This window comes from Diabrotica undecimpunctata, chromosome 5, assembly GCF_040954645.1.
Source record: "Diabrotica undecimpunctata isolate CICGRU chromosome 5, icDiaUnde3, whole genome shotgun sequence".
Taxonomy (NCBI): Eukaryota; Metazoa; Arthropoda; class Insecta; order Coleoptera; family Chrysomelidae; genus Diabrotica; species Diabrotica undecimpunctata.
This window is the reverse complement of record NC_092807.1, coordinates 107,985,401-108,012,334: the sequence shown is the minus strand read 5'-3', so window position 1 is coordinate 108,012,334 and position 26,934 is coordinate 107,985,401. Positions and strand designations below refer to the sequence as shown.

The 26,934-nt window shown below is 38.3% G+C and overlaps 1 protein-coding gene and 1 non-coding gene across 3 annotated transcripts in view; both read right to left on the bottom strand.

The window, feature by feature from the left end:
* st (ATP-binding cassette transporter scarlet) overlaps positions 1-26,934 on the bottom strand; it is an 80,694-nt gene that overhangs the window by 5,639 nt on the left and 48,121 nt on the right. For both annotated transcript variants that reach the window (XM_072532540.1, XM_072532539.1), the window contains 3 exons: positions 24,149-24,284; positions 12,603-12,708; positions 12,438-12,538 (listed from right to left, as the gene is read on the bottom strand). In XM_072532540.1, the coding sequence (XP_072388641.1) occupies positions 12,438-12,538; positions 12,603-12,708; positions 24,149-24,284 (343 nt within the window). The remainder of the gene's footprint in view (positions 1-12,437; positions 12,539-12,602; positions 12,709-24,148; positions 24,285-26,934) is intronic.
* TRNAN-GUU (transfer RNA asparagine (anticodon GUU)) lies at positions 24,642-24,715 on the bottom strand. The gene has a single exon. It is a non-coding gene; the product is annotated as a tRNA-Asn (tRNA).

Below are 26,934 nucleotides of genomic sequence, written 5' to 3'. Positions count from 1 at the left end.
TTTAGAAGGCTCCAGATTAAAGCAGAAATCTGAATTTGTTTCGAAACTATCTTACCGATTTTTCTATCAGATGTCGCTATTGCGTCCATAACGAAGTCATGTTATTGTTACTTCTAATAAGACAGAGAATTTTATTTTTCACGTTAAGAACGGCTATGAATAACTATTCTGATGAGCTTTATTAAAGCGAAATACGTATCAATAGATACATAGACGCTTTGAACGTGAAATAAAATCTTTTCTGTCTTTTTCATTTTCTTCGGATCTACTCTGTATGAGTACGAGAAACAAATTCGTTAGGATTTCTGCTTAGATGAATAGACATGTCGTGGAATGCAAATTTTAGATTCCCCATGTCTCTATTAACATCTTTATCATCGTTTGGCCATGCCTTGCAATTTTTAGAAGGCTCCAGATTAAAGCAGAAATCTGAATTTGTTTCGAAACTATCTTACCGATTTTTCTATCAGATGTCGCTATTGCGTCCATAACGAAGTCATGTTATTGTTACTTCTAATAAGACAGAGAATTTTATTTTTCACGTTAAGAACGGCTATGAATAACTATTCTGATGAGCTTTATTAAAGCGAAATACGTATCAATAGATACATAGACGCTTTGAACGTGAAATAAAATCTTTTCTGTCTTTTTCATTTTCTTCGGATCTACTCTGTATGAGTACGAGAAACAAATTCGTTAGGATTTCTGCTTAGATGAATAGACATGTCGTGGAATGCAAATTTTAGATTCCCCATGTCTCTATTAACATCTTTATCATCGTTTGGCCATGCCTTGCAATTTTTAGAAGGCTCCAGATTAAAGCAGAAATCTGAATTTGTTTCGAAACTATCTTACCGATTTTTCTATCAGATGTCGCTATTGCGTCCATAACGAAGTCATGTTATTGTTACTTCTAATAAGACAGAGAATTTTATTTTTCACGTTAAGAACGGCTATGAATAACTATTCTGATGAGCTTTATTAAAGCGAAATACGTATCAATAGATACATAGACGCTTTGAACGTGAAATAAAATCTTTTCTGTCTTTTTCATTTTCTTCGGATCTACTCTGTATGAGTACGAGAAACAAATTCGTTAGGATTTCTGCTTAGATGAATAGACATGTCGTGGAATGCAAATTTTAGATTCCCCATGTCTCTATTAACATCTTTATCATCGTTTGGCCATGCCTTGCAATTTTTAGAAGGCTCCAGATTAAAGCAGAAATCTGAATTTGTTTCGAAACTATCTTACCGATTTTTATAAACCTTTGTGTTTATCTTTTCGGGGTTTATTCTCCTGGAAATAAACCTCGAAAAGATTTACGTTTATAAAAATTTTAAAGTGTTAAAATACCGCATGCGTATTGGATATCGAACAGAATTTATAGTAGACGAAAACGGCAAAAATGTACTAAGAATTTCGGAATATGAAACATACAGGTTCAACAAACAGGTAAAAAATTCGGTTGTCATATCCTATCCATTTTTCGTTATTATTATAAAATAACGAAATCTTATTTCACCCTGTGCATACATTTTTATGTACATAAAATGCCAATTAAATACCATAATAAAACTATCACAGTAATCCGTATATAAATATTCGGAGTTTTTTCCTCTGTATACAACAACCGTTAGGGTTAGGTCTCATTTTTAAAAAAAGTTGTCGCCGTAATACTCCAAGTACCGAACGGTACTTTTAAAACTGTCTCACTCTTTTGTGTGTTTGTTTTTCTTAATGCTGTTAATGCAATCCGGACACTTTTTTGTTTGCAAATATAGTAAACATTCTTTAGTTTGACCGTAAGATCGAAGGTCTCGTTAGATCTAGTTCATTTCCGACCACTGCCCTAATAGTTCCGTCAGAATTTAGACCACCCACCAACCAAACGGTATTTTGATATTTGAATATGTTCCTATAAATAGGCCTTGGCGGTCATCCGTGCTAATTTAGATCCCGGGCACTAATGGCAGGTAGCGAAGAGATCCAGAGAGTCGACAGATTCACTTACCTCGGACCATGTCACCAACGTTGAGGTCCTACAGCGCATGACAAAAGAAAAAGAAGTGCTTAATTTAGTGAAACAACGTAAGCTTGAGTACCTCGAGCACGTGATGCGGAACGAAGAAAAATATCGAATTCTTTAACTCGTTATGCAGGGTAAAGTATTTGGCAGGAGAGGACCGGGACGCCGTCGTATCTCGTGGTTAAAAAACCTCCGACGATGGTTTGGGATGACCTCCGCGGAGCTGCTTCTCAGAGCAGTCATCAAAACCATAATAGCCTTGATGATCGCCAAAATCCGGACCGGCACTGAAGAAGAAGAAGAAATAGGCCAACTCTGGTTATCCTATTCCTTTTTCGTTAGAAATTGAGTTGTGAAGATCCGTTTTAGCCCGTTGCGGAAGAAGGAAGTGGATCCGAATCTCATTGTCACTATATTATAGGTTTCAAGATTTGACTGGCATTCAAGCCAAATTCTTCTATAATTAATATCCGTACTGCTCGTTAATCCATCCTTCATTATATGAAAGTTTAATCGGAGTTTAATCGGAGGTAATGTACAGTGTGTCCCAAATTGGTATGTTTTGCAGGGTATACCGAAAACTAGAGGGGATAGAAAAAAAGTAGTTAGGATGTCATGACTTCTTTTTTAGTTAAAGTCACGATTGTCTAATCAAATCATTAATAGCTTCTCACAGTAGCGAGATACAGGGCGATTATTAAAAAATGTCGAAAACGACAGGGTTAAATATCTCTTTTATTGATAAAAATTTTTAAAAATTGTATAAGAACATTTGATAGAAATATTACTGTAGCGTTCAGGGGCGTACGAATTTTTTTTTTCGGGGGTCTCACTAAGGAAATATAATACCAACTTGTTTTTTTATATGGGACACTTTTTTCAGTTTTTGAAGGTTATCAGTTATGTTATAAACACTTAAAAATAAAACACTTACAGCAATAATAACGCATTTTAACATTTTATTATGAGGATATTAATCCTTTGACAGTTTTGTTTAGCAAAAATAAAATCAGTACCCTACCTAACTTGAAAGTAAAGTAAATACTGCTAATTGTTGGTTCAAAGTGAATTCTTATTTTTAAAGTATTGTTTACATATTTTATATTATAAATAAAATTGTCACGAAATAGAACACACTGTATTTTATTAAGTTTTTCGTTTCTATTTATAATTATTTATCCGATATAATATCATTGTCGTTAATTTTTTTTATTATTGTTTTGAAACTATTTTCTTGTGACATATTAATACAATTTACTAGTTTTATTGGGAATAAGCCACAATTTTACTTTAAAATAAGTTTATTTTGACGTTTAGATTTCTGTAAATTGCATTTTTTTTTTCTAAAATAACATATTGTTACTGAGTAGGTTATATTAAAGGGTAATAACGTGAAGAGTATTTAGCGATGAAGCTCGCATATCAAGTGCAGAAATATTTAACTGACACATTGAACTATATTGGAATGACGCAAATCCTCAGTTCAGGGAATCAGGAGGTAAGAGAGATTCGGCTTTAACGTTAGTGTTTTGTTAAGCATAATAATTTAGTTTATCTTGTATTTGATGATACACTAACTGCTACCGGATATATAGGTATCTTAAAAACGAATTTAGATAACATTTTTAATGATAAATACCTATTTGGCCGGGAGAAACACATTTTTGTTTTAACAAGATGGAGCACCTGCTCATAATGCCGAATTCGTTGGAAATTATTTAAATGAAAAATGTCATAATCGGCGTATTGGAACTTATGATTCTTGTTCACCAGAACTAAATCTTCCTAATTCTTTTATTTAGCGATTTTAAAAAGCAGTATTTATAAAAATGTCTTTAATACTAAGGAAGAATAATTCCAAAGCATCCATTTAGCATTTAGAAAAATAAAGCCAATCCATATTACTCAATTGAGTAAGATCTGTAACAAAAAGGTGTCAATTATTATTATAACAAAACGGGGGCATTTTGAATATTTATTATATTTTTAAATTTTTGTAAAATGAATTCTAGTTGTTCCTTTGTGTATTATTGTTGTTTTTATGTTTATTATAATTTTATTATTTTCGTAAAATTAATATGATTGTTAAGTAGCTTTTTGTTTTTGGTAAATTAAACTGTGAAGGATTATTGTTTCCATAATAAAATGTTAGAATGTGTTACTGAGTGTTTTGTTTTTAAGTGTCTATAACGTGATGTGAAATAAAGAAATTATTTGCAGAGTAGCTCCAACGAGCATTCATGAGCATGAAAACATTTTTTACAAGATCAGACCTTAGTTTGCAGCTTAGAATCCGAATGATCAGATGTTACGTTTTTTCTGTCTTACTGTATGGCTGTGAAAGTTGGACAATGGACTCTGAAATAGAAAAAAGAATAGATGCCTTTGAGATGTATTTATACAGACGAATGCTGAGAATTCCATGGGTACAAAGAGTTACTAATGTTGAGGTTCTTCGTCGCATATGTAAACAAAAATAATTACTAAGAACAATCAAAGAGAGGAAAATGCAATACTTGGGTCATGTGTTGAGAGGCGAAAGATACGAATTACTTCAAGTTATACTGGAAGGAAAAGTACAGGGCAAAAGATCAGTAGTAAGACGCCAGAACTCGTGGCTGAAAGATCTGAGGAGATGGTTGGACCGCTCATCCACAGAAATTTTTCGCGCAGCAGTTTCCAAAACTACAATTGCCATTTGGATCGCCAACCTTCGAAAGGAGACGGCGCCATGATAAGAAGAAGCTCCAACGACTGAAAATACATATATAATATGTCATATCAGGTGTAAGAGAATTAAAAATGTAAACTAAAAATAACAAAATGTATAGGGTGTCCCATATAAAAAAAAACATTAAGTTGGTATTATATTACCTTAGTGAGACCCCCTAAAAAAAGTCTCGTACGCCACTGAACGCTGCCATATTATATCTTTTAAAAGTTTTTTAAACTTATTTTTAATAAAGAAGATATTTAACCCTGTCGTTTTCAACATTTTTCAATAATCGCCCTCTGTCTCGTTAATGTGGGGAGCGATTGATGATTTGATTAGGTAATCGTTATTTTAACGAAAAAAGGAGTCATGACATCTTAACTACTTTTTTTCTATCTCCTCCAATTTAGGACACCCTGTACATATCCGATTGTTTTGCTCAACGATTTAAGAGAAGTTCTTTTTTAAGACAATTACAGATAGAAAAAAGAGACTAACTATAGTACCTAATTGAGATCAATGCTTAAACGCTCATATTGAAATAGGAAAAATTTCGTTATTTTTTATTATTATTTAATACTTAATATTTAATTGTTACTTAATATTCTTGTAAAGTCTCAAGCTTTAACATGTTTAACCAAAGGTAGATTAACTAGACAGTAAATTTTTATTTGTTCTTTTCCATATTTTAAACTTAACCATATTTGGTATAAGTGGAAATGACTGAGGTAGTTATCTAAAGAGATCAATAAGACATCTAAGTGTTATGATAATGTCTTTATCAATATCTGATGTGCTTAATAAGAAGATATTTATTTACCTTATTTTAATATTTACCTAGATATGTATGTGTCTATTTGGTGATATTTATGATTTTAATATTTTTGAATATAGGTTATATAGTGAATTTTACCTTTTTTATTTTATTTATGTTCGCATTTTTTCTCTTTGACTTGTATATCCCATATCTGTTTTTTCGGGATTCAAACATTTAAAAATTGTGCTAAACTAACGATAATTAATTGTAATTAATTAATCGTTTTCAAAAAATTTTGAAATAAAAATTATGAAAATCTTCATGGGTCGAATTCTTCTGGGTAAATTTGTGATATGTTTGTCTCTTCTGGGACATAAACGACAAAGAAAAATCAATCAAATTCACCAAGAAAAAAAGTAAAAAACAATTCACTTCCTTTTCTGGATATTTTTATCACAACAGTTATGCAACCAAAGTTGACAGAAAACCAACCCACACAAACAGATATTTAAATTACCACTCAAACCATAACGTAAACATCAAAAAAGGAGTGATTAACCATTATATGACAGAGCCCGACATACCTACTCCAATGAAATTGCATTTGAGAGAGAAAATTTCCTACTAAATAAGATATTGGCAATCCCTCCCTGGACTGTGTTTTTTACCTCGACGTCGGTGGGAGGGCCGAGTAACTAGTCTTGGTCCCTAGTATTACTCTGTGTAAAATACTGGGGAGCACGATCGGTGAAACTAAGAACAGTCCAGTGTCCGGGGGCGTTGCGCCGGGTGGCCGCCGGACTTCGCCACCGGACGCTACAAGGCGCCGCAATAAGTCCCAATTGCGACGCCTTCCACCTTCTGACCCTTTCTATTCCTCACCCCCCGCAGGAGAAAACCTGATCAAAAATCCGATGGAGTAAACCAGCGGGAAAAAACCCGGAATCTAAGGTGTTAGAAACCGTGCCGAAGGATGAATGACCACACGACAGTTGGCCACGAACGGTTCCCTCGGGGCACCTGGCGAACCCCCGTTGTGCGTAGCCTTACCACCACACGCGGGGCTCTGTAGTGGTGAAGAAGTATTTCCCTAGCTACTCGTGGGAACAAAATGTCACTAAACTATGTTACAAAAACCGCGAGCGACCCGAGCGGTAAATCGGGAAGACCGGACCAGGCCAGGAGGAGGATAAATTCCCTTCCTGACTCTAATACACTGAAAAAAAGGCCAATTATGAAGACTTCCTCAAAGAAACCTACAAGAAAAAAACATGCAGCGAGGCAATCGAGTTGATGGAATACCTCGAAGACCTAGGGAAACAACTGGGGAGGCTCACCAGCCTCATTCAAGAGTACCCCAATACTGCCAAACCGATTAAAGAAACCTATAGGCAGATTATTAAGAGACACGCGCTCCAAAAGATGGAGCACTACAAGAACTGGCTCCAGAGGAACTCAACAGAACCGGTGGAGCGGATGACGGTCGACATGGACACGCAAGTGGACATGGTCGATCACATGGACACAAGAGCGAAACCCGCCACAGTTGAATGCGGGACACAGACTGACGCGTGGCACGGCCCGCCGGCAGCGGTGAGAGTAACAAGCCTCGAAGGAGTCAGCACCTTTGCGGATTTCCAGAGGCACGTGAGGTATGACTGGCCCGATAGTATTTATAAGAAGACCACGGTGGAGATTATGAACCCCCTGCAGACGAAATGCTCCATAAAGGTGGTGGCCCTAGAGCCAAACGACCCACAGATGACATTCTCGGTACAGAGACTCTATAGGGACAGATACCCTGACCTTCCTACCCTTGAAGGGGACTTCGAGGTTATTGAGAGCACCACATCAATAAGAAGAGGGATGGAGAAGTGCACCAAGAAAGAAATGGTCATTAAAATAAGACCTAAGTCGGCGGAGGAACTCTGGCACGCACTTGAGCGTGTCAGGGATGAGGCCTCGCCGGAGGACTCCGTGGCATTACACCACGTGAGCTACATACCAGTAGTGGAACTTCGCAAAATGGCGGAGATTATCTTTGCACAGACCCGAGGCACGACTGTTCAGATATTTACGACCGCCACGCGACGAGAACGACCAACGTACGGTTTTATCGTCTCTAAGAGTGACTCTACCTACTCCCAAGTGTTGGAGGAAGTCGAGAAAGCCGTCGGGAACTCAGAGGCTAAAGAGTCTATCCGTAGCATGCGCAGCACTCGCGACGGAAAGCTACTTATCACAATAGATAAAGATCAGGGAGCTGCCACGAAAATCAGAGAGGCCATCACGAAAACTGAGAATGGGCTTACCGCGAAACTGGTAGGAAATGAAAGAAACGTGATTATACATGTTAGAGGTATGACCGCTAATGTTGAGGAAGAACACATTAAGACGGCCATTCAGCGTGAGATCGGTAGATGGGAGCCGAGCTTCTCTGTAAAGCAAATTAGGCCAATGAGAAATTATACTAAGGCTGCAACTGTCATCCTCACGGCGCAAGCAGCTAAGAAGATTTTAGATCTGGGATAGTTAAAGGTGGGTCTGGTAAGATGTGAAGTGGAAAGAAGGTACGTCGTCAAAAGGTGTCAGAGATGCTGGTCGTATCAGCATGAAGCGACCAGATGTACCGGCCCGGACCGTAGCGGTATGTGCCACAGATGCGGAAAGGGAGGACATACCTGTGAGCAATGCAAAGAGGAGGAGCACTGTGTGGTCTGCAATGAAAAGCACCGCATTGGAAGCGGGAAATGTGGATCCTTTAGGGAGGCTCTGCAGAGGGCGAAGCTCGGTTCCCAGAATAGGCGTACGGAGGCCCCCTTATTACAGGCGCAGCATACTGCACCTCGAAAAATACATAATATGGAAATCGTTCAGGAAGAACCATCCACCTCTGTAGAGGAGCGGGGAAAAATGGACGATGATGTATTTAACGGCGCTGCTTTCTCCTCGTTAATGGAGGAATTTAACTCATTATGTGAGGACACGGCGGAAGAACTCACACGTGTTAAGGTATCTTCGCGCTCGCGTTCGAACTCCCTCCCTCCTCCCCCCTCGGATAGGAACTCAATTGCCCCTACCTCTCCAACCCCTCAGGCGAGCGCGGTCATTGACCGGTGCGGATAGGTTGAAGAAACCCCCCTCATCAAGTGACCTAAACGGCTAGTGGTATAGACTCCAAAATGGCTTCGAACAGGTTGAAGACACTTAAGATCCTGCAAGTGAATATCGGTAGGGCCAAGGTGGCACACGACCTGATTTACGGTAAAGCCTTAGCAATAAATGCAGATCTTATAATAGTCCCCGAACCAAATGTGAATATCGTTAAGAAATTTGGTTGGATTACCGATACACGGTCAGATGTTGCCATCTACTTAATGAACAAACGTGTGCAAATCAGGAAGATAACGAAGAAAGAAGGTTTCGTTAAGGTAAACATGAACGACGTATCAATAATAGCCTGTTATATCTCACCTAACATTAACGTTACACTATACCGAGAGAAGGTAGACAATATCATTGAGGCGTCACTTACAGAGAAACACTTTAGAATCGTTGGCGATATAAACGCCAAATCCATTCTTTGGGGGTCCCCACGAAATGACAATAAAGGGAAAATATGGAATGAATGGATTTCTACGGCTGATTTAGTAGTGTTGAATAATGGTAAACATATTTTTGAAAGAGGAGTATCACGGAGTCATATAGACGTTACGCTAGCATCAAATCATTACGCCAACAAAATAAACAACTGGGATGTATTAGAGGATACTATTTTCACGTTCCACAAATACATCACCTTCGAGATTGGCACTAAGGTCACACCAGGAAATGGCAGAAGGACACTCGTTTTCAATAAAGTAAGATTTACTGAAAATATAAGAAACTTACAAGAAGAAGCTACTGATTTTCCCACCTTTAGAAACGCGATCATTAGAGCACACAGACTAAGCAGTAAGAGTAAATATGTCACATATACCGTACCGTACTGGTGGAACGACGAAATACAACTAAAACGGGCAGAATGCCTGAGAATCAGGCGGATCGCACAAAGAGAGAGGACTCAGCAGACCAAGGAGGAATACAAAAGCGCCAAACAAGAATTAAACAAAATGATAAAAAGAGCCAAGCGTACCTGTTGGAAGAACCTGTGCGAGGCGCTGGAAAACGATGTATGGGGCCAAGCGTACAAAATAGCCACAAAAACGCTGAGATCCGAGATCCCGTACGATTTGTGCCACGATAAAAGACGGGAAATTGTGTGTACCCTCTTTCCCACAAAACAGACTACACCTTTCATACAGAATGAACAGATCTGTCCGGCAGGCATTAGTACTGCAGAATTCACCAGAGCGGCAGAGTCCATTAAGATAGGTAAATCCCCTGGACCAGATCGTGTGCCACCAGAGGCGATCAAATTAATCACAATGCTAAAACCAGAAACGGTAATACGCATCTTTAATCAGCTGCTTGTGAGACAAGAGTTTCCCGAAGACCTCAAACGTGCGAGACTGACACTCATACCGAAACCCGGCAAAGATCCGGACGAATCCAACTCTTATCGGCCGATTTGTCTCTTAGACTGCATGGGGAAACTATACGAAAACATTATTAAAAATCGCCTTGAAGAGGAGTTGAGTGAAAAAGACATCATCTCGACTAGACAGTACGGATTTAGGAAATCAAGGTCGGCGATAGATGCGGTCAAACACATTACAGACACCGTAAAAAACACAAGAAGAAGATGGGCTGTCCTAACAATGTTTGATGTGAAGAACGCGTTTAATTCCGCAAACTGGGCTCACATCATTAATAGACTAGAGATCGCCGAGGTGTCGGCATATCTGGTAAATATCATAAAAAGATATCTAAGTGATAGACACCTAATTGTGGCAAAAAATGTAGAAATCAGTCTGACAGCGTACTAGGCCCAACGTTATGGAATGTGTTATATAATGGGGTACTAGACATAGACTACAATAGAAATAGCATGGCAATAGCCTATGCTGACGATTTAGCCATTTTAACAACGGGTGACAATTATTTGGAAGTCGTCGATGCAGTAAACAACTGCTTTGATAAAGTAATTAGGTGGATGATGAATAATGACTTAGAATTGTCGGGTGGAAAGACCGAAGCGGTCATCCTTAAAGCCCCGAGAGATGGACCGGAATTGATCTTCCGGATAGGTAGCAATGAGCTTAAAGCAACCAACTGTGCTAAATATTTAGGTATAGATTTGGACAGAGGCTTGCGTTTCTCAAGCCATCTCTCAAGAGTGACCAAGAAGGCGGAAGCACAGACAGCAGCCATCCAGCGAATAATACCAAACTTAGGAGGGCCAAGCAGCAATAAAAGAAGACTTTACCTACATATTGTGCAGTCGACCCTCCTATATGGAACCCCCGTCTGGATCGATGTCCTTAGATATAAAAAGTATAAAGATTTGTTAACAAGAGCACAGAGAAAACCTCTTCTTAAGGTCACGAGTGCGTACAGAACCACGTCCACGGTGGCCCTACAGACAATCGCGGGTACACTCCCCATTCACCTTCTGGCCAGAGAGCGGCAGTTGCTCTATGAAAACCAAAACGGCCACATCCCACAGACCAGAGCTACCATAAGGGAACAAATGCTTATAGAATGGCAAACGGAATGGGAGGCACAGACGACGAAAGCTCAATGGACCAAAACGCTCATCCCTGATGTGGTGGCGTGGTACCAATGTAAGTTTAAACGAGTGAATTACTACTTTACACAGTTTTTGACTGGACATGGATCTTTCAGGTCTTACACACATACTATCAAAAAATCCAACGATGATAGGTGCTCAACATGCGACGTAAAGGATGACGCGGAGCATTGCATTTTCCAATGTAATATCTTCGCACCCGAACAAAACAGGCTGCTGAACAGGCTAGGAGCGATAACGCCCAATAACATAATGCAGATCGCGATGCTTAATAAACAGAATTTTGAGTACATAATAGACCACATCACAAAGATAATGAAAAGAAAGACCATGATAGAAAGAGCTGAACAAGCAAGATGAGGGAGGTGTCTTCACGCACCTTACACTTTATCGGCACGTGCTGCGCAATCTTCGAAAATCGCCGCGTAACATAATAACGTAAGTACGTGATAACGCATAAACTGGGCTATGTATTGATAATAAAGGTTCTAAAAAAAAGTGATGGCCCTACTAGCCATTAAGCACGTACCCTACTATATTTTCTTTTTTCCTTTTCTCTCTCTCTCTCTCATTAGTCTGCGTACACCATCACTACTCCCGGTTAACAACAACAAGTATTATATTACATCTTCCTCGCCTGTAAGGAAACCGAACCTTCCCTATCTGCTACCCGTTATCAGGATAGCAGCATAGGTAAATTGTACGATAATCTTGGCACAGTCCTAGCACATTCCGTCCAGACAGCGCAGGATACTCCCATGTTTCGTTCTCTAAGGAACTCGTCCGGGGGTATTCTGGGTCGAAGAAGGGGTAGTTTTAGTTGGTAGGCGACCGGCCAGGGGGGCATGCGGGGCACGAGGCCCTACACTGGGTAGCGTGCGTTAGCATGTGTCCCCTTCTGGATCGAGTCCAACAGTACTAGGGACACCTTCCCTAGTCCGTTTAGAACGTTCCAAAAAAAAAAAATATATTGACAATAAATGACTACTCATTGTCATTTATAAACAAGAAATTTCACAAGATTGAAAAAAAGAAAACAATACACCATAAGCAATATAGAAACACTCACAAGAAGGGGTTTAAAAATGACATAAATACCATATGGAAAGGACTTATCAGAAAAATTGAAAAGATCCTATCTATCCTAATTACAATACCTCTGTCGGTATTCCATCTCTAGTGCGCATTGATAATAGTGGTAGTTTTACTATACTATACATATAGTCTTCTGCAAAGAATACTCACATATATTAGTAACATCTTTCCATTGCAATATGTATAACGCTTCCGTCGAATACATTAACCAGGAGAGATATTTCATCCAAGAAAATACAATTGGAAGAGTACTGAAATTAAAAAAAATAAGTAAGTTTAGTGTTAATATTTTATGATTTTAATTAGCGCTATTACCTCAGTTTCACGAAGACACCTGATGTAATCATATGGGCGTAGTCAAAGGGTACTAAATATGCTAGTGCTGTAGGAACAGAATCAAAAGCATTTGAAAACATCACACCTTAAAATTAAAAAAAAAATTATAACAATAAATAGTTGAGTGATGTCAAATCAAAATTAACAATCTCCAGTTTTTCTTAAAATTGAGAATTTCTGCCTTTCTTGCACTCTAGCCATTTCTTTATACGACAAGTCGAGGTATTTTAGTCAAAGTAGACATAATCACCAACGAATTTGAAATCCCGCAACTATCTTTATGGAAAACCGAAACCTGTCATTTTTTTTCAATTTAAATTTTTTTATTGTTATATTGCATGTTTACAATCTACTCTATACATATTATATATTATACAAACATTATATGTCAAATTAAACAAAAGTTCGGTCAATAATAGTTATCAGTGCGTAGATTAAGTAAGCCAATGAGACATAGGTCTGAAAAACTATTATTCTGAAGCTACAGCATTTTGAAATTATTAGATTCAGATGCTCGGTGTACTTATTCACAGTTAAGTGAACGAAAATATTGATTTATGAAAAAATAGAGACATATTTTTTTATGCACATTTGCACGCTGAATATGAATCAGTGGTCGAAAATAGATGCATCGTAATTTATTATTCAGAAAACAGCCAAAAGTCAAAAAGGCATTTCCGCCTTATCTTTAGAAAACTACTGAAGCGCCTACAGAAAACTGAGGAACAACCACACCAATAAGGCTACTAGAGCGGCACAAGAAATCTTACGCTTTTACGCATGCAGAATACACACCTGGCCTCAGCAAGGCAACAGCACCTTTTATTTAAAAAAAAACGCTGAATCATGATTAAATAAGTATCACCCACTGTAGTCACGGAAGATGCTACGGCTGAAGCTGCTGAACAATTATCAAAAAGATTATTAATTCCTAATATGGTACAAGCTAGAGTTAAAACTGACAATCTGATTAGAAGAAATGTTCAATGGAGAATTCATAATGATGATTTTCGGAACTTTCTTGATTTCGATTTAGAATACCTAAAATACCTTACGATTGGGATACATCAAATTAAACTTGCACTATCTTAAATATAAGATAAAATAATTAGAGGCAATGATGAATAATAATTTCAAATTAATGAGAATATAGACGAACCCGGATTTATGGTGAAGCCTACAGAAGACCCGTTTAGCGGATACTACTCTAACTGTCAATCTGGTGCGAGAACTGTGGGTACTTGTGCTCATATAACCACTGTGTTGTGGTTTTTAGGCTATGCAAGGCATCAACCCAATGTTAAGTATCCTAATATACACGACTTATGATGCATCTAACTAAAATCAGCAGAATCTTGAAGATAGCTTAAACCCGAATTTGCCATAAACGATTGAAATCTTGCATAGCATGATCGTAACTGGTCGGACTGAGAATTTTCTTGCCTAAACTGGCTATTTGATGATTTGTTTTAGTCTTAAATAAATTCTATGATAACGTGATAGTTTAGGTATTTTCGATGCAGCAATTATCACTGCCGCGGTTCGTAATTTTTTTAATAATGATTTAACGTTTTTTGAAAATCAAATGGTGCTGTTGCCTTGTTGAGTCCAGGTATGTATTCTACATGAGTGAAAACGTGAGATGTCTTGTAGGTGTGGTTTTTCGTCAGTTTTCTGAAGGCGCTTCAGTAGTTTTCTGAAGATGACGCGGAACTACAGCTATACTATGTCTCTCTATCAGCACATTTTCTATCGCTGTTCTTCAGTTTTTCAAAGACTTTTCGGCGGTTTTCTGAAGACTAAAATACGATGCATCTATCTTTAACCACTGATTCATATTCTGCGTGCAAATATGCATTAAGAAAATATGTCCCTCTTCTTTCATAAATCAATATTTTCGTTCATAAGTCCGCTTAATGTTCGCTGAGCATCTGAATCCAATAGCTTTAGAAGGCTGTAGCTTCAGAATAATAGTTTATAACGCATTTTTAATTGTGGAAGACTATTCTACTGAAACCAATTAAGAAAATGCCAGACAAAGCATTCAAAGAATTGGAAAAGAACATTGAAGAAAGAAGCTAAGTATCTAAGGTATAATTATTATATTTTAATGAAGTTTGTCGCTAAAGCCGTTCATAAAATTCTTAAATCATTGCTTATAGATATTATTTTCAGAAAAAATAAAATATTTAAGTGATCCCTTCCAATAAGTCCAAAATGTAGCCATTATTCTGGTGCATTCCATGGTAGAAATCTTGGTTAATATAAATTAATTTCATGATAGATTCTTGTCGTACTGCAATAAACTGATAAACTGAAACAGGACGATTTAATACGTAAATTCACTCAAACAGTATGTGTGAATAGACGTCGACCCAAGAACGAACTGTACTCAAAAAGCAATTTCAAACTAAATATTTTATCAGTATCAATGAAAGTATTTTGATTCCAGTTTGCCAAGTAGTATTCCTGAATATACTCAATATTAAAAAATGTCATATTTAAGGTATTATAAATTTAAAGACAAACGATCTACTATAATTGCTTATACAAAAATATTTAAATGTGAAGCATCACATTACTGTAGAAGTTCGTCTTCCCGACAGTACCTAAGTTCTGAACTAAGCATAAATAGACCACTTAGAACGTGCAATAATCAGGCTGATGACCACAAAAAAGTCAGATGTACCTAAATTTTTTGGAAGAATTTCAGTACCAAATTTTTAATCTAGGATTTGGAATCCTGCCACAGGTGAATGCTCTACTTGTATTCAAGTAAGTTTAAGAATAAAAAGTGAAAAATATATTGCTACAAGGTCTACTCTAATGGCTAAAAACAAGTTTACAAACTTAGGGCAAAAGCCTTTTTTGATTTGTTGAAAGAAAAACGAGAATATACTAAACATTGTGTTTTGATTGCGAAAAAGAGTTACCTTTTCCTAAGCCTCCGGATCAAAGTTGTTATCATAGTCGACAACTCTATCTTTGCAATTTTACAGTCTGTGCCGGATGCCGGAGGCGCACCGAGTGGGGGGGTTTGGGGGTTAACCCCCCCCCCCCTTCCAGGACCATATTCCGAAACTGTTACTTACACATTTTAAGGACTCAAAATGGAAGTAACCTCATAAAAAAAATTTGTACCATCGACTAATACATACAAATTTTCAAGGAAAAAAGATTATTCCTTTGATTGCCTATGGTTGTGGGGGTCAGAACACGAATCAAACGGTTATTGCCGCATGTTCATTCTGGTTCCTCAAAAAATCACCTTTTCACAAACAATTGACCTTGTGTTTCCTGTGATATAACATTCATTTATACTGCCTGATAGAGTTTTTGGAAATATAGAAAAAAAATCAGAAGTCGTGAAAATATTGTAAATCTAGATCAGTTCAAAGAAATTATAGCCGAACATGGAACTATCATAGAACTTGGAGGCAATTGTGCGGTGTTTGATTTTAAGAAAGCTACAGACACAGTTATAAAATCCCCAAGTTCCTTACATGTTAAAATCAGCGAGTTCAAAAGGTTTTATATACAGAAGAGTTCCAGATCTAACAAGATACTAGTAAACGGAGAACCTGTTTATCAACACAATATAAATCAATATAAATCAGTTACAAAAAAAGAATAGAAATATTGACCAGTTTTGTCCTGGGCCCTGATTCTAATTGAGATTTCGACTCACACACACACACACGCAGTGATCAACCCTGCCCCTACGAACATGTGTATACCAATGTAAGAATGGGATCCACATGTCCGAAGATCAAACCGGTCACACCTCGCTAGTCGAAGTGGTACCTATCTGACCCCCAGGCTTTTCCACCACCCCTCCTCATCGTGTGACTTACGTGAGGAGGCTTATGATCTGAAATTTACTTAAGATGCCCTGGGTAATAGGACATCCTCGGTTTTTAGTGAATGTGGTTATGCCACCTAACTGTAGGGGTAGCCACATCTAGGCTTTTCTCCCTATTTACTTTACTGACTCAATTGATTTTACTCTAGCTTTACGTCGGGACTTGAGTCCCTAAAAAAAGAAAAAGGAGCGTGTGTTCCGACCATAGAGCCATCAGCCTGAGCTGATGACTCTATGTCCGGAAAAGAGTGTGTGCTCGGTCACTCAGCCGCCGATTTGGCAAAATAAATTTTGTTCTCCTCGCCGGCTGAGCACCCGAGAGGGGTCCGGCCACCAAGCCCATGCATGCCGCACATGACCTCAGTGCTCGGATTTCGCGAGTAGATCTTTCATTTCGATCTGCCTTAAGGGCCTAGTCCGCGGAGCGGTATATAGAAGGCCTGGCGGGCCCCTTCTATATTTGCTATATAAGGTAAATTTACGTTAAACGGTTTAATGAAAAGTATGAATGTATCAATATGAATTTACGTTATTTAATCAGAAAACACTTTTTTTTTTGTTTTTTTTTTTTGTTTTTTTTTTTTTTTTGTGGACTTCCTTGTGGCGTCGGGACTATAAAATGCCTGGGCAACAATTCTTTCCTTTTTTCCTTAATCCTATTTGTGTGCGTGTATTGGGGTGTGCATTCCCAAGTGTATAATGCTCTCACACACCCCGGTGTATATTGGACTTATAATTACCTAAAAACCTAAGAACCTAAAAAAGAAAAGCGTGCCCTCTCGCCAGAGTTTTTTTTTTGGTGTGTTTTCTGATTGACTGCATTTCTTTGTTCGTTCTTCTTGCAACCATCTCATTCTTTATTTATTCGTTCGGGTTCTCCCTATATCGAGCTATCTGTTGTTTTGGTCTTCTGTGTACCGTCCTTGTGTTTTCATTGTAGTTAGTCAGCTCTCTTAACATTCTGCTGGGGTGGTTTCTTAGTCCGTTAAAAATTTCATATGCTCTCTCGTCTAGCGTGCGTAGGATTCTTGTTTGTCCTGAGTCTCTATATACATATCTCAAGGGTACGTACCTTGGTATCTTAAGGGCATCTCTGACTATTTGATTTTGAGTAGTCTGTATCTTTTTCCTGTTTGTTTTACAGGTGTGTCCCCACGCAGCGGATGCATATGTTAGGACTGGCAGGATAATACTATTCGCAACCCTGATTTTGGTTTTAAATCGTAGTTTACTTTTCCTTCCAATAAGTGTTGAGAGCTGACTTTTCAACGCTTTGGCTTTGCGTATTTGCTGATTGATGTGCTCAGTGAACGTTAGCTTCTTATCTAGATGTACCCCTAGGTATTTAGCCTGGTTGGTCCAGTCTACTGGGGTGTTTTCGATTGTAATTTCGCGATTTGGTACACTTCTTCTGTGACTAAACATTACAGCCTGTGTTTTATCTGGATTTAGGGCTATTTTCCATTTTATGCACCATCTTTGGAATCTGTTTAGTGCTCTTTGCAGATGATTAGCTGCATGATCCGGGTTTCTCCAGCTAACAGCTATTGCTGTGTCGTCAGCGTAAAGACTCAATAGAGAGCCTGGCTCTTTTGGCGTGTCGGCCGTATAGATGGTGTACAGGTACGGCGACAGCACCGCTCCCTGAGGCACACCCGCCTCCAGGGTCCCGACTTCGGATAGGGTTGCCCCTATTCGAACTCTGAACCTTCTGTTGGCAAGATATGACGCAAGGAGGCATGTCATCGCCTCACTGTAACCAAATTCATTCATTTTATAGATGAGTCCATGGTGCCAGACTCTGTCGAAGGCTTTGCTGACGTCCAGAAAAGCTGTAGCTGTGTACATTTTTTCATTAAATCCTTTGGTGATGAATTCTGTAAGTCGTAGTACCTGTAATTCACAGGAGTGTTCGCTTCTGAACCCGAATTGAGCCTCTGGTATGGTTCCTAGCATTTGTGATTCTTCATTGAGTCTTTTTAGTATAACTCTTTCCGCTATCTTGCTTATAGATGATAATAAGCTGATAGGTCTGTAATTTTGCGGAAATGTGCCGTTTTTACCAGGTTTTGCAATCATTATTACGTGTGCCTCTTTCCACCTATCTGGGAAATATCGTAGTTTTAGCATGTTGTTTATTATGTTAGTGATATAAACAATAGCTTTTGTTGGTAGATTTTTCAGCGCCCTATTTGTGATGTTGTCGGGTCCTGGGGCTTTTTTGGCATTTGTCATTTTTATAAGTTCCTTTATTTCTTCGGGAGATGTATGTGTAATACCTATTCTGCCCTTTTTCCTTCTAAGTCTTCTCGCTGTTCTTTCTACCTCTTCTTCAAAGTCTATGTCATCGTCGGGGTCTTCGTTGTTTCTACACGCCCTTTCTAGTTCGTCCTTCATGACTTCGGCTTTGTCGATTTCCGTATGGACAATCCCGTTTACTCCGTGTAGGGGAGGTATGGGTTTCTTGTCCTTTCGAAGGATTTTAGATAACTTCCAGAAGGCGGATTTGTTAGGATTTAGCTCATCGATATAGGAGTCCCAGCTTTCATTTCTATGATTTTGAAGTTGTTTTTTCACTTCCCTGTCTAGCTCATTTGCAATCCTTTTGTCTTCTACCATTCTTGTGCGGTAGGCTCTTCTTCTTTTCCGGTTTTTCTCTTTGATTAGGTTTTGAAGTTCTATACTTATATCCCTGAATCTTCCTTTTTGTCTTGTGATTGTTTCGGTTTTGGAGCTGGCATCGATAGCATTGTTTATTGCTTGTTCTAGTTTTATTACACTGTCTTCTAGTTCTGTAATATTATTAATTGTTGGGATGTTACCGATGTTCTCGCTCACAATTCTTCTAAAGTTTGGCCAACTTGTTTTCTTTCTGTTGTGGGGCTGCAAATAGTTCAATTCTGTTGCGCCCAGGGTCAGGACGATTAGGTTATGTGTCGAATCGCCTTCATTTAGAGAGTGTATCTCGTATTGTTGACCCACGTTGTGTAGGATTGCAATGTCGAGATACGTAGGGAGTTCTCCGTGGAAACATGTCGGTTCTGTTGGTCCGATGACATATGTGTTCGGTCTGTTCTCGAGATGGTTGCAGAGATATCTTCCGTTTCGGTTGGTCGTCCTGTCAAACCAATTGGGAGATCTAGCATTTAGGTCTCCAATAATTATAGTTGGCTCTTCTGAGTTCAGTATTAGGCTCAAATCTTCGTTGAAAATCGGATCATGTGGTCTAACGTAAGCTGACACTATTTTTAGTGTTTCGTTGTTGGCCTTAAGTCGAATAATTGTGGCTTCCATTGTCACCAGTCCGTCTGGTGTTGGGATGTGCTCGTGTTCGAGTCCCCTTTTGACTAATATAGCTGTTCCTCCTGATAATGCTCTATGATCCGTTCTATAGATATCGTAGCCTGGAAATTTTGTTTTTTTCCTTTCCACTAGTTTGGTTTCTTGAAGAGCTACGATATCGAGCTCTAATCTGTTTATTATTTCATCCAGAAGGTTGATCTTTTTGAATATTCCGCCGGAATTCCATGACCCAATGCGTAGATCTTCGTTTTGGTTTGCTAACATTTTCGGACGGCTTCTCCAAATGCAGTCATCATTTTTGTTGCTTTGTCCATCATGGACATCATTTCCATCATTTTGTTATTATACTCTGTATGGAAGTTTGCGATGAGGGTAGCTGCGTCCTGTACCGACACTTCTTGTGGTTGTGCTGGAGATTCTGAGGTGGTTTCAGCGGATTTTTTCGCTGCCTGTGCGTAGCTGACTCCTTTGTTGATTGGAGCGCTGTTTATGGGTCTTCCTACCGGTCTTGTTGGGGCAGGTGTTTTCTTTTTGGGGGCCTTAGAGCATCCTCTATAATTTGCTGTGTGCGCTTCACCACAGTTTGCACATTTGGGGTCGGTTTCCCGGCTTTTCTCACAGTCGTTACTGATGTGGTTTTCTCCGCATTTTACACATCTGGATCCGCAATGGCAAGCCTTTGAGCTGTGATAGAACCCTTGACAGTTATAACACTGTAGGGTGTCTTTTGTGATTTTGAATTCATCCTCCACATAGATTCGCATGTAGCATATATCAGATATTTTTTTAATTTTTGCAACGTCTTCCTCTTTGAGGGTGACGATGAAATGTGGCAGTACTTTTTTATCAGCTTTTTTGGAGATCATATTGATCACCCTTGTTGCTTCTATTCCTTTATTGTATAGTTCGTCTTTAATTGCTACTGTGCTAGTAGTAGCAGATAGCCCTTTTATAATGACTCTTTTTAGTTTATCGCTATCTATGGGATATGCGATGAATTCTATTTTTGGACTGTGTTCTTCTAGGATGTGTACCATTCCTAGGTAATCTTTTCTGGTTTTTGTGTTAATAACAATCGATCTGCCTGATCGTGCAAACTTATTGACTGATATTATGCCTTGGTTGGCTGCTCTCTGCAGGATTTTTTGGTGTTCTCCTACAGTTTTTAGGATTATCGCCGGTGGTTTCGGCTCTTTTACTATAGGCTCCTCGCTTGTTTGCGGTGAGTCTTTTGGTACGTCGTTTTCTTTTTCAACTTGGCTATTTTTGCTCAAGTTATTTTGGGCAGTTTTCTTTTTCTGGCTTCTTTCATGAGCCTCTTTCGCAGCCTTGTTAAATTCGATTTCTTTCCGCTGATTTATTATCTGCGTCTGCTTTTCGGCGACGCTTATTTTTGTTTTCACACTACTGTCTGATTTCTCAGTAGTGGTGCCTGTCTTTTTTCCTTTTTTGTTTTGGACTTGTGTCCAACCTGCAGGTTCTTTGGTTGTTATGATTCTTTCCGGCTCTTTAGGCTTGCCTTTGCTACCGGATGGCTTTACGGGGGGAGGTGAACCGATTCCTAGTTCCACTAGCTTTACAACGTCATTATCGAGGGAGGCTTTCCACGGGTCGATTTCCATTATTGACTCTTCTTTCTCCTTGGCTGCTGTTAATGCCATTATATGTTGTACAAGTTTTTGTATCTCCTTGTCCTTTTCTTTGTTTTCGTTTCTCAGCTCAGTCATCTGAGCGAGAAGGTCTTGGATTTGTTTATTTGCCTTTTCCTCGCGGATGCGGCTTTCTTCTTTAAGGGATTTGATCTGTTCCGTCAGTACATTGACCGACCTTAAAAGCTCATTGGCTTTTTCCCTTTCCGCCATTTCTCTGGCCTTTTTCTTTACTTCTTCGTCTTCCGAAGAGTCTTCTTTGGGCCTTAGCCTTTTCATTTTCTTGCCGATTTCGGGCTCGGCTTCATTTTTGGAGACGTTGTCCACGGCGGGTTGTGTCTCTACTACAGTTGGGGGTGGGGCTTCGCGCGATTCTGCAGCTGGGCTCGGCTCTTCGTCGATGGCGTCCATCGTATTGATATCGTCATCGGTGTCGATTTCGCTTTTTTCTTCCTCCGACTCGGGCAGATAGGAGTCATCGTCAGATATTACGATTTCTATGTCGTCGATCGCGGGATTAGTCGATTTAATAAATTTATTATATAGCTCGATCGAGCTGTCAACAGAGGGGTTTGATGATTCGGCTAAATCATTCTCTTCTTCTTCTTGTGTTGTCACCTGCGTGACAACACTTTCTGGGGGGGGAATATCACTCATATTGCCGTAAGGCAGTGAACAAATAGTTCATAAGATATAAGAAAATTCTACTTAGACGACTCTGTTTTTTTTCCACCGACTGACCGCTGTCAGTACGGCTTACTGGGTGCCGTCCCAGGTACCTCGCGGTAGTTCACTCCCTGTATTCACAGTGAGGGATCCTCTTCCTGTTTCTCACACCTCAGGAGCAGGGGCCGTTTCTGTCCGACCTTGTCAAATGTCAAGGCCTTACAGTGTCATCCCTGACGACACACTGAGGTGATCCCGAATTCTTCGCAAACGCGAAGCTATTATAGCCTCCGCGAGGAGCCTATAAAAACAGCTCCTCGACGGTTTAACTAGTAACAACCTCGCATCCGCTTTTCGCTAATATGTAGGACAAGTGCCTATGCCACACTCGGTGTCTTACCCACCGGGAGCTGAAAAGCTCCGTTGACAATAGGTCAGTCGCCCCCACCTAAGCACGCTTCTCTCTCACGTCCGTACTGTTCGGCTGCTCGAGTCGAACTGATTGAGATTTCGACTCAAAACATGTCGAAATTAATATGGCGACGTCGAAATGCGACTTTGCGAACCTTGTGGATTTCAGCTGAACTAACCAAACGACGTCACTAATTTTCGATTTATCGAAATTAATTTCAACTTCAAAAAAGTGGTTGAAATTTCATTTCGAGTCGAAATTAATCTGTCATAACTGGCTGGACTGGGAGAAGTGAACTTAGGTTCAGTTTAGGTAGGCGGTGTTGTGTTTGGATCCTTGCAAGGAAAACTGAGGCAAAAAGTATTAATATGGCTGTGTTTTACGGACATTTGCTAGTTTTGGAGGAATTAGAGAGAATAGATATCCGACGCTCACAACGGAGGATAAGAAGAATATTACGGGATACTCAAAATTCTTTTTCACTAAGTGATGCTCAATTTAGGCAGCAATTCCGGCTTAATAAACAAGCTGCAAATTATTTAATAAGGGTATTAGAAGCATATTTGGAAGAAGGTGTTTATGCCTCTAGGATACCCAAAATGTTTAGGGTTAGTATTACTAAGCTGCAGTAAATTTAAAAATATATTAGAATATAACCACTAAGTCAAATCTTAGTGGTTATAACTTAAGGTTCTACCATATCGCCTGTTTTTTTCTTGCCATCTTTTCTTTCAATTCAAAATATAATTGAGAATGGCCACTATTTATGTTTTAACAACTCAAACAAGAAAAAAAAGACGTTCACGTAACGTAAACAAAACAAACATTCAACAAGCGTAGTGCAGTCAATAAACAACAGGGCCAACCCAAATTTTCAGCAGTGTCAAAATGATAAAGTAAATATCCCCAGTTTTAACTACAATCGAAATGAATGAGAATCGCTAGCGATTGCGACTGTCGTGGCGTAGTCGCTTTTAAATTTCGACATCGAAATGAAATAGAATCGTTTACAAATAAAACAAGATTGAAATATGATTTAGACTGGAAGAGTATTGAAGAATTAAGCCATTTTAAATACGTTTTAGAACGAGACAACTTTGGAAAACATCCAGCAATACAAGTTAATAAACAGGTTTCTCTGTTTTCCTGCTTATCGACACGATATGAATGAATATAAATCAGTCACAAAAAGAGAATAGAAATATGGACGGACCAGTTTTTCCTGGTATAATAACAAAATATAGTTTACAAATAAAATAAGGAAAAGCAGTTAGTTTTAGAAAATTGTTAGAAAACATCTCTTTCTCTCTCTCTCTAGTGTTCTTTGGAACAGGATATCTACCTTTTATTTAATTAAAAGTTATAAGGAAGAAAAAAAAATTGAGTAAATTAGCTGACACTATTTAAGAAATTTTGATATTTGGATTTGAAGTATATACTAATATTTTTCTTTAAAAAAATAATATTTTGTTTTTGATTATGCCATATTTATTCACTTCGATAAGCCATCATTTCACCCATATTTTCTATAAAACATAATTTCGATATTTCATATCTGCCAGGGGGCCCGAAAGTTCTTCTTTTTTATATTTTTCTTTTAATTTGTTACTTAATTGATTTCAAAATTTATTACCACAAGCTGATGAAACGTTCATAGTCAGAACAATGACCGATAATGTCATTAGAAATGCATATCCACTAGTACGTAGTCCAGCTAACCAGTAAGCAGTTATTACAAATATGAATGGTTCCAATATGAATCCTGGCAGCTAAAAACAACAATAGTTTATTAGACATTTTAAAGAGCAAGATAAATATCAAATCAAAAAATAGATCAAGAGCATAAAAGGAAATAGAAAACACATAGTACATAGATAAATTATTCTGGAAATTAACGGAACGACTATTATAAGTTATAGTGCGGTGCAAAAAAGAAAAGCTACAACTGAAACCTACTCAAAAGGTATAAAAATAATAAAATACAAAGATTATCAAACAAAAGGTGGGCCAAATAGAATAATATATACTAGAAAATAATGGTAATAAATTATTACCTAGACATAATAATTAATCTAAGACAGAAAAGAAATTTTATATTTCTTTGAAATATAAATTATTAAAAAAAGCGCCCCCGGGTGGGCTCGAACCACCAACCTTTCGGTTAACAGCCGAACGCGCTAGCCGATTGCGCCACGGAGGCTGGTGGAAAAACTCCATTTTAACGACATTATATCGAAATTCTTTAATATTCACTATATTTTTAATAACACCAAAAAGTAGAAATCCCAAGATTTCTTGGTTGTCGTGTTGTCGAAAGCAAAATTCAGATTTTTACTTAAATCTGTGCCTTCTACAATTTACAAGGCAAAACACACGATGAAAGGACCTTTCCACAAGGAGAAGAACTCATAGGTATTTCTGAACGAACTGTCCTGCATGTAAGTGGTGTAAGTTCTCACAAACCAGTAGCATGCCCTAAATTAACACCTCATCGAGCTAACAGGATGAGATTTACGAATGATTCATTCGTAAATCTAATCCTGTTAGCTCGATGAGGTGTTGTCGAATGATTACACAGACTGGACTGTTCAACATTATTATAGTGTTGTATGGTATGTAATGCTTTCTGAGGAGTCTCGTTTTTGCTTATGATCTTCAGATGGACGCGAACGTCAGAGACGTAACAGAGGCCCTCGCATCATGAAGCTTGCGTGGGGGGAAGGGGGGTTGCAATATATCAGGGGCTAAAATAACAGATCTAAGGAAACGAACATATTAGCTATAATTATTGTCTAAAATTCATCATTATAAAAGTCAAGGAAATTACCGATGCAATTGTACAAGTCTAGTAATGTTTTGAGATGTGAATACACTATGTTATTTGAAATCAATGTTAGTTGGTCAAAAACATTATTTAATGGACTTAGTGATTTCTGCCAGGTTTGTAAAAGGTAGTTTAGACCTGCTCTTCTTCTTTGCTTCCACCTGGTTCACTATTGTTATAAATACTGGGGACAGTACTTCTGTCAATAACTGATTTGGAGGTTGGCAGAGACGAATACCAAGCATGGAATTAGGAAGGGATAACGTCGGTAGTGCATAATTTCTGTAAATCATTAAATTTGGCTAACGAAATGGGACGCATACCTACGTAAGTCTGTTGAAGTGATAGGGAAGCTTGTGTTTGTGTTGGAGGTCTTCTTCGTCCGTAAATACTTTGTTTAAATTTGGGATCGTAGTGCTCATAGCCATATTTAATGATTCCTGGATATTCCCTCTCAACTTTGAAACATTTTATTTGCACCACATTTCTTTAGTTTTGTGTTTTTTAACATCTTTCGCAAATAGTTTCCAGTTAATAAAATCTGTAAATTGTAGCTCATGGACTATATAAGGGTCCTCGTCCTTTTTCATGCCTCGTTTAGACCTAGCTTTGATAAAAATATTTTTCCAGTCATACAGCGTGTGTACTGCTACATACCTCTTTTCTCTCTAGATGGCGCTATGCATACTATCGTATTCCACCCTCGTACGTCCTGACTCAGAATACAGAATACTTCTTCTCAAATACAGTAATATTGTGACCAGATAACGCATGAACAAAATAATACAGCACCGCGATGACAAACTGATTCCTATTTTTCCCCCACAAGTATCGGAAAACAATAATACTTCTGTGACTCTCCTAAGGGTGTTTTTTAAGTAGCGATAAATATATAAACATAAACATGTCGCAATTTCTAAGCTTCCTCTGGCATCAATAAGTTCAGTGCAGGTAAAACAGTGTGATACATCACTACTTGGTATTTGGAGCACAGTTTAAGGTCAAAAGAAGCAGTGACAAAATCCTTGAATGAGTCCTTAGCATCATTGGCATTCTTTTCACGCATTTTGTGTTCGTCATAGGTTTGTTGTAACTTTATGTTGTCTTCACCTGTTGCTAATTTACATCTGTTGCATCGTGCACACTAATCTTTGCGCGGTTTAAAGAATGACAAGCTATATTTCTGATCAAATATTCTCCTGTAGGTTACCAAATTTTTTGGTATGCGAGCATTTTGATCACATAGTTCCTTATACAAAGCATGCTCTTTTCCGATAAATAATGTAGCTTCTAAATACTTTCTTTTAGATGACTTTCTGCAATAGTGCAATTCTGTTAATGGAAAATTTTCGATGTTATTTTTAATTAAAGTAAATATCATCTTCGACTGTTTTATTGGCAGGTACATGTCTACCTCTTTTATTATCATTTTTAAATAAGCCTGTTATTGTATTCTTACCCTCACATGCTTTGTTTAGAGGACCATTACTGATAGAGAAAATCTTTAGAAGAAAATTTTGACACACCCTAATCTTGGCAGTATTTAAAAAAAAACTTTGCTTATCGTTAGTGATTAAACACACTCTTTTCGGGGA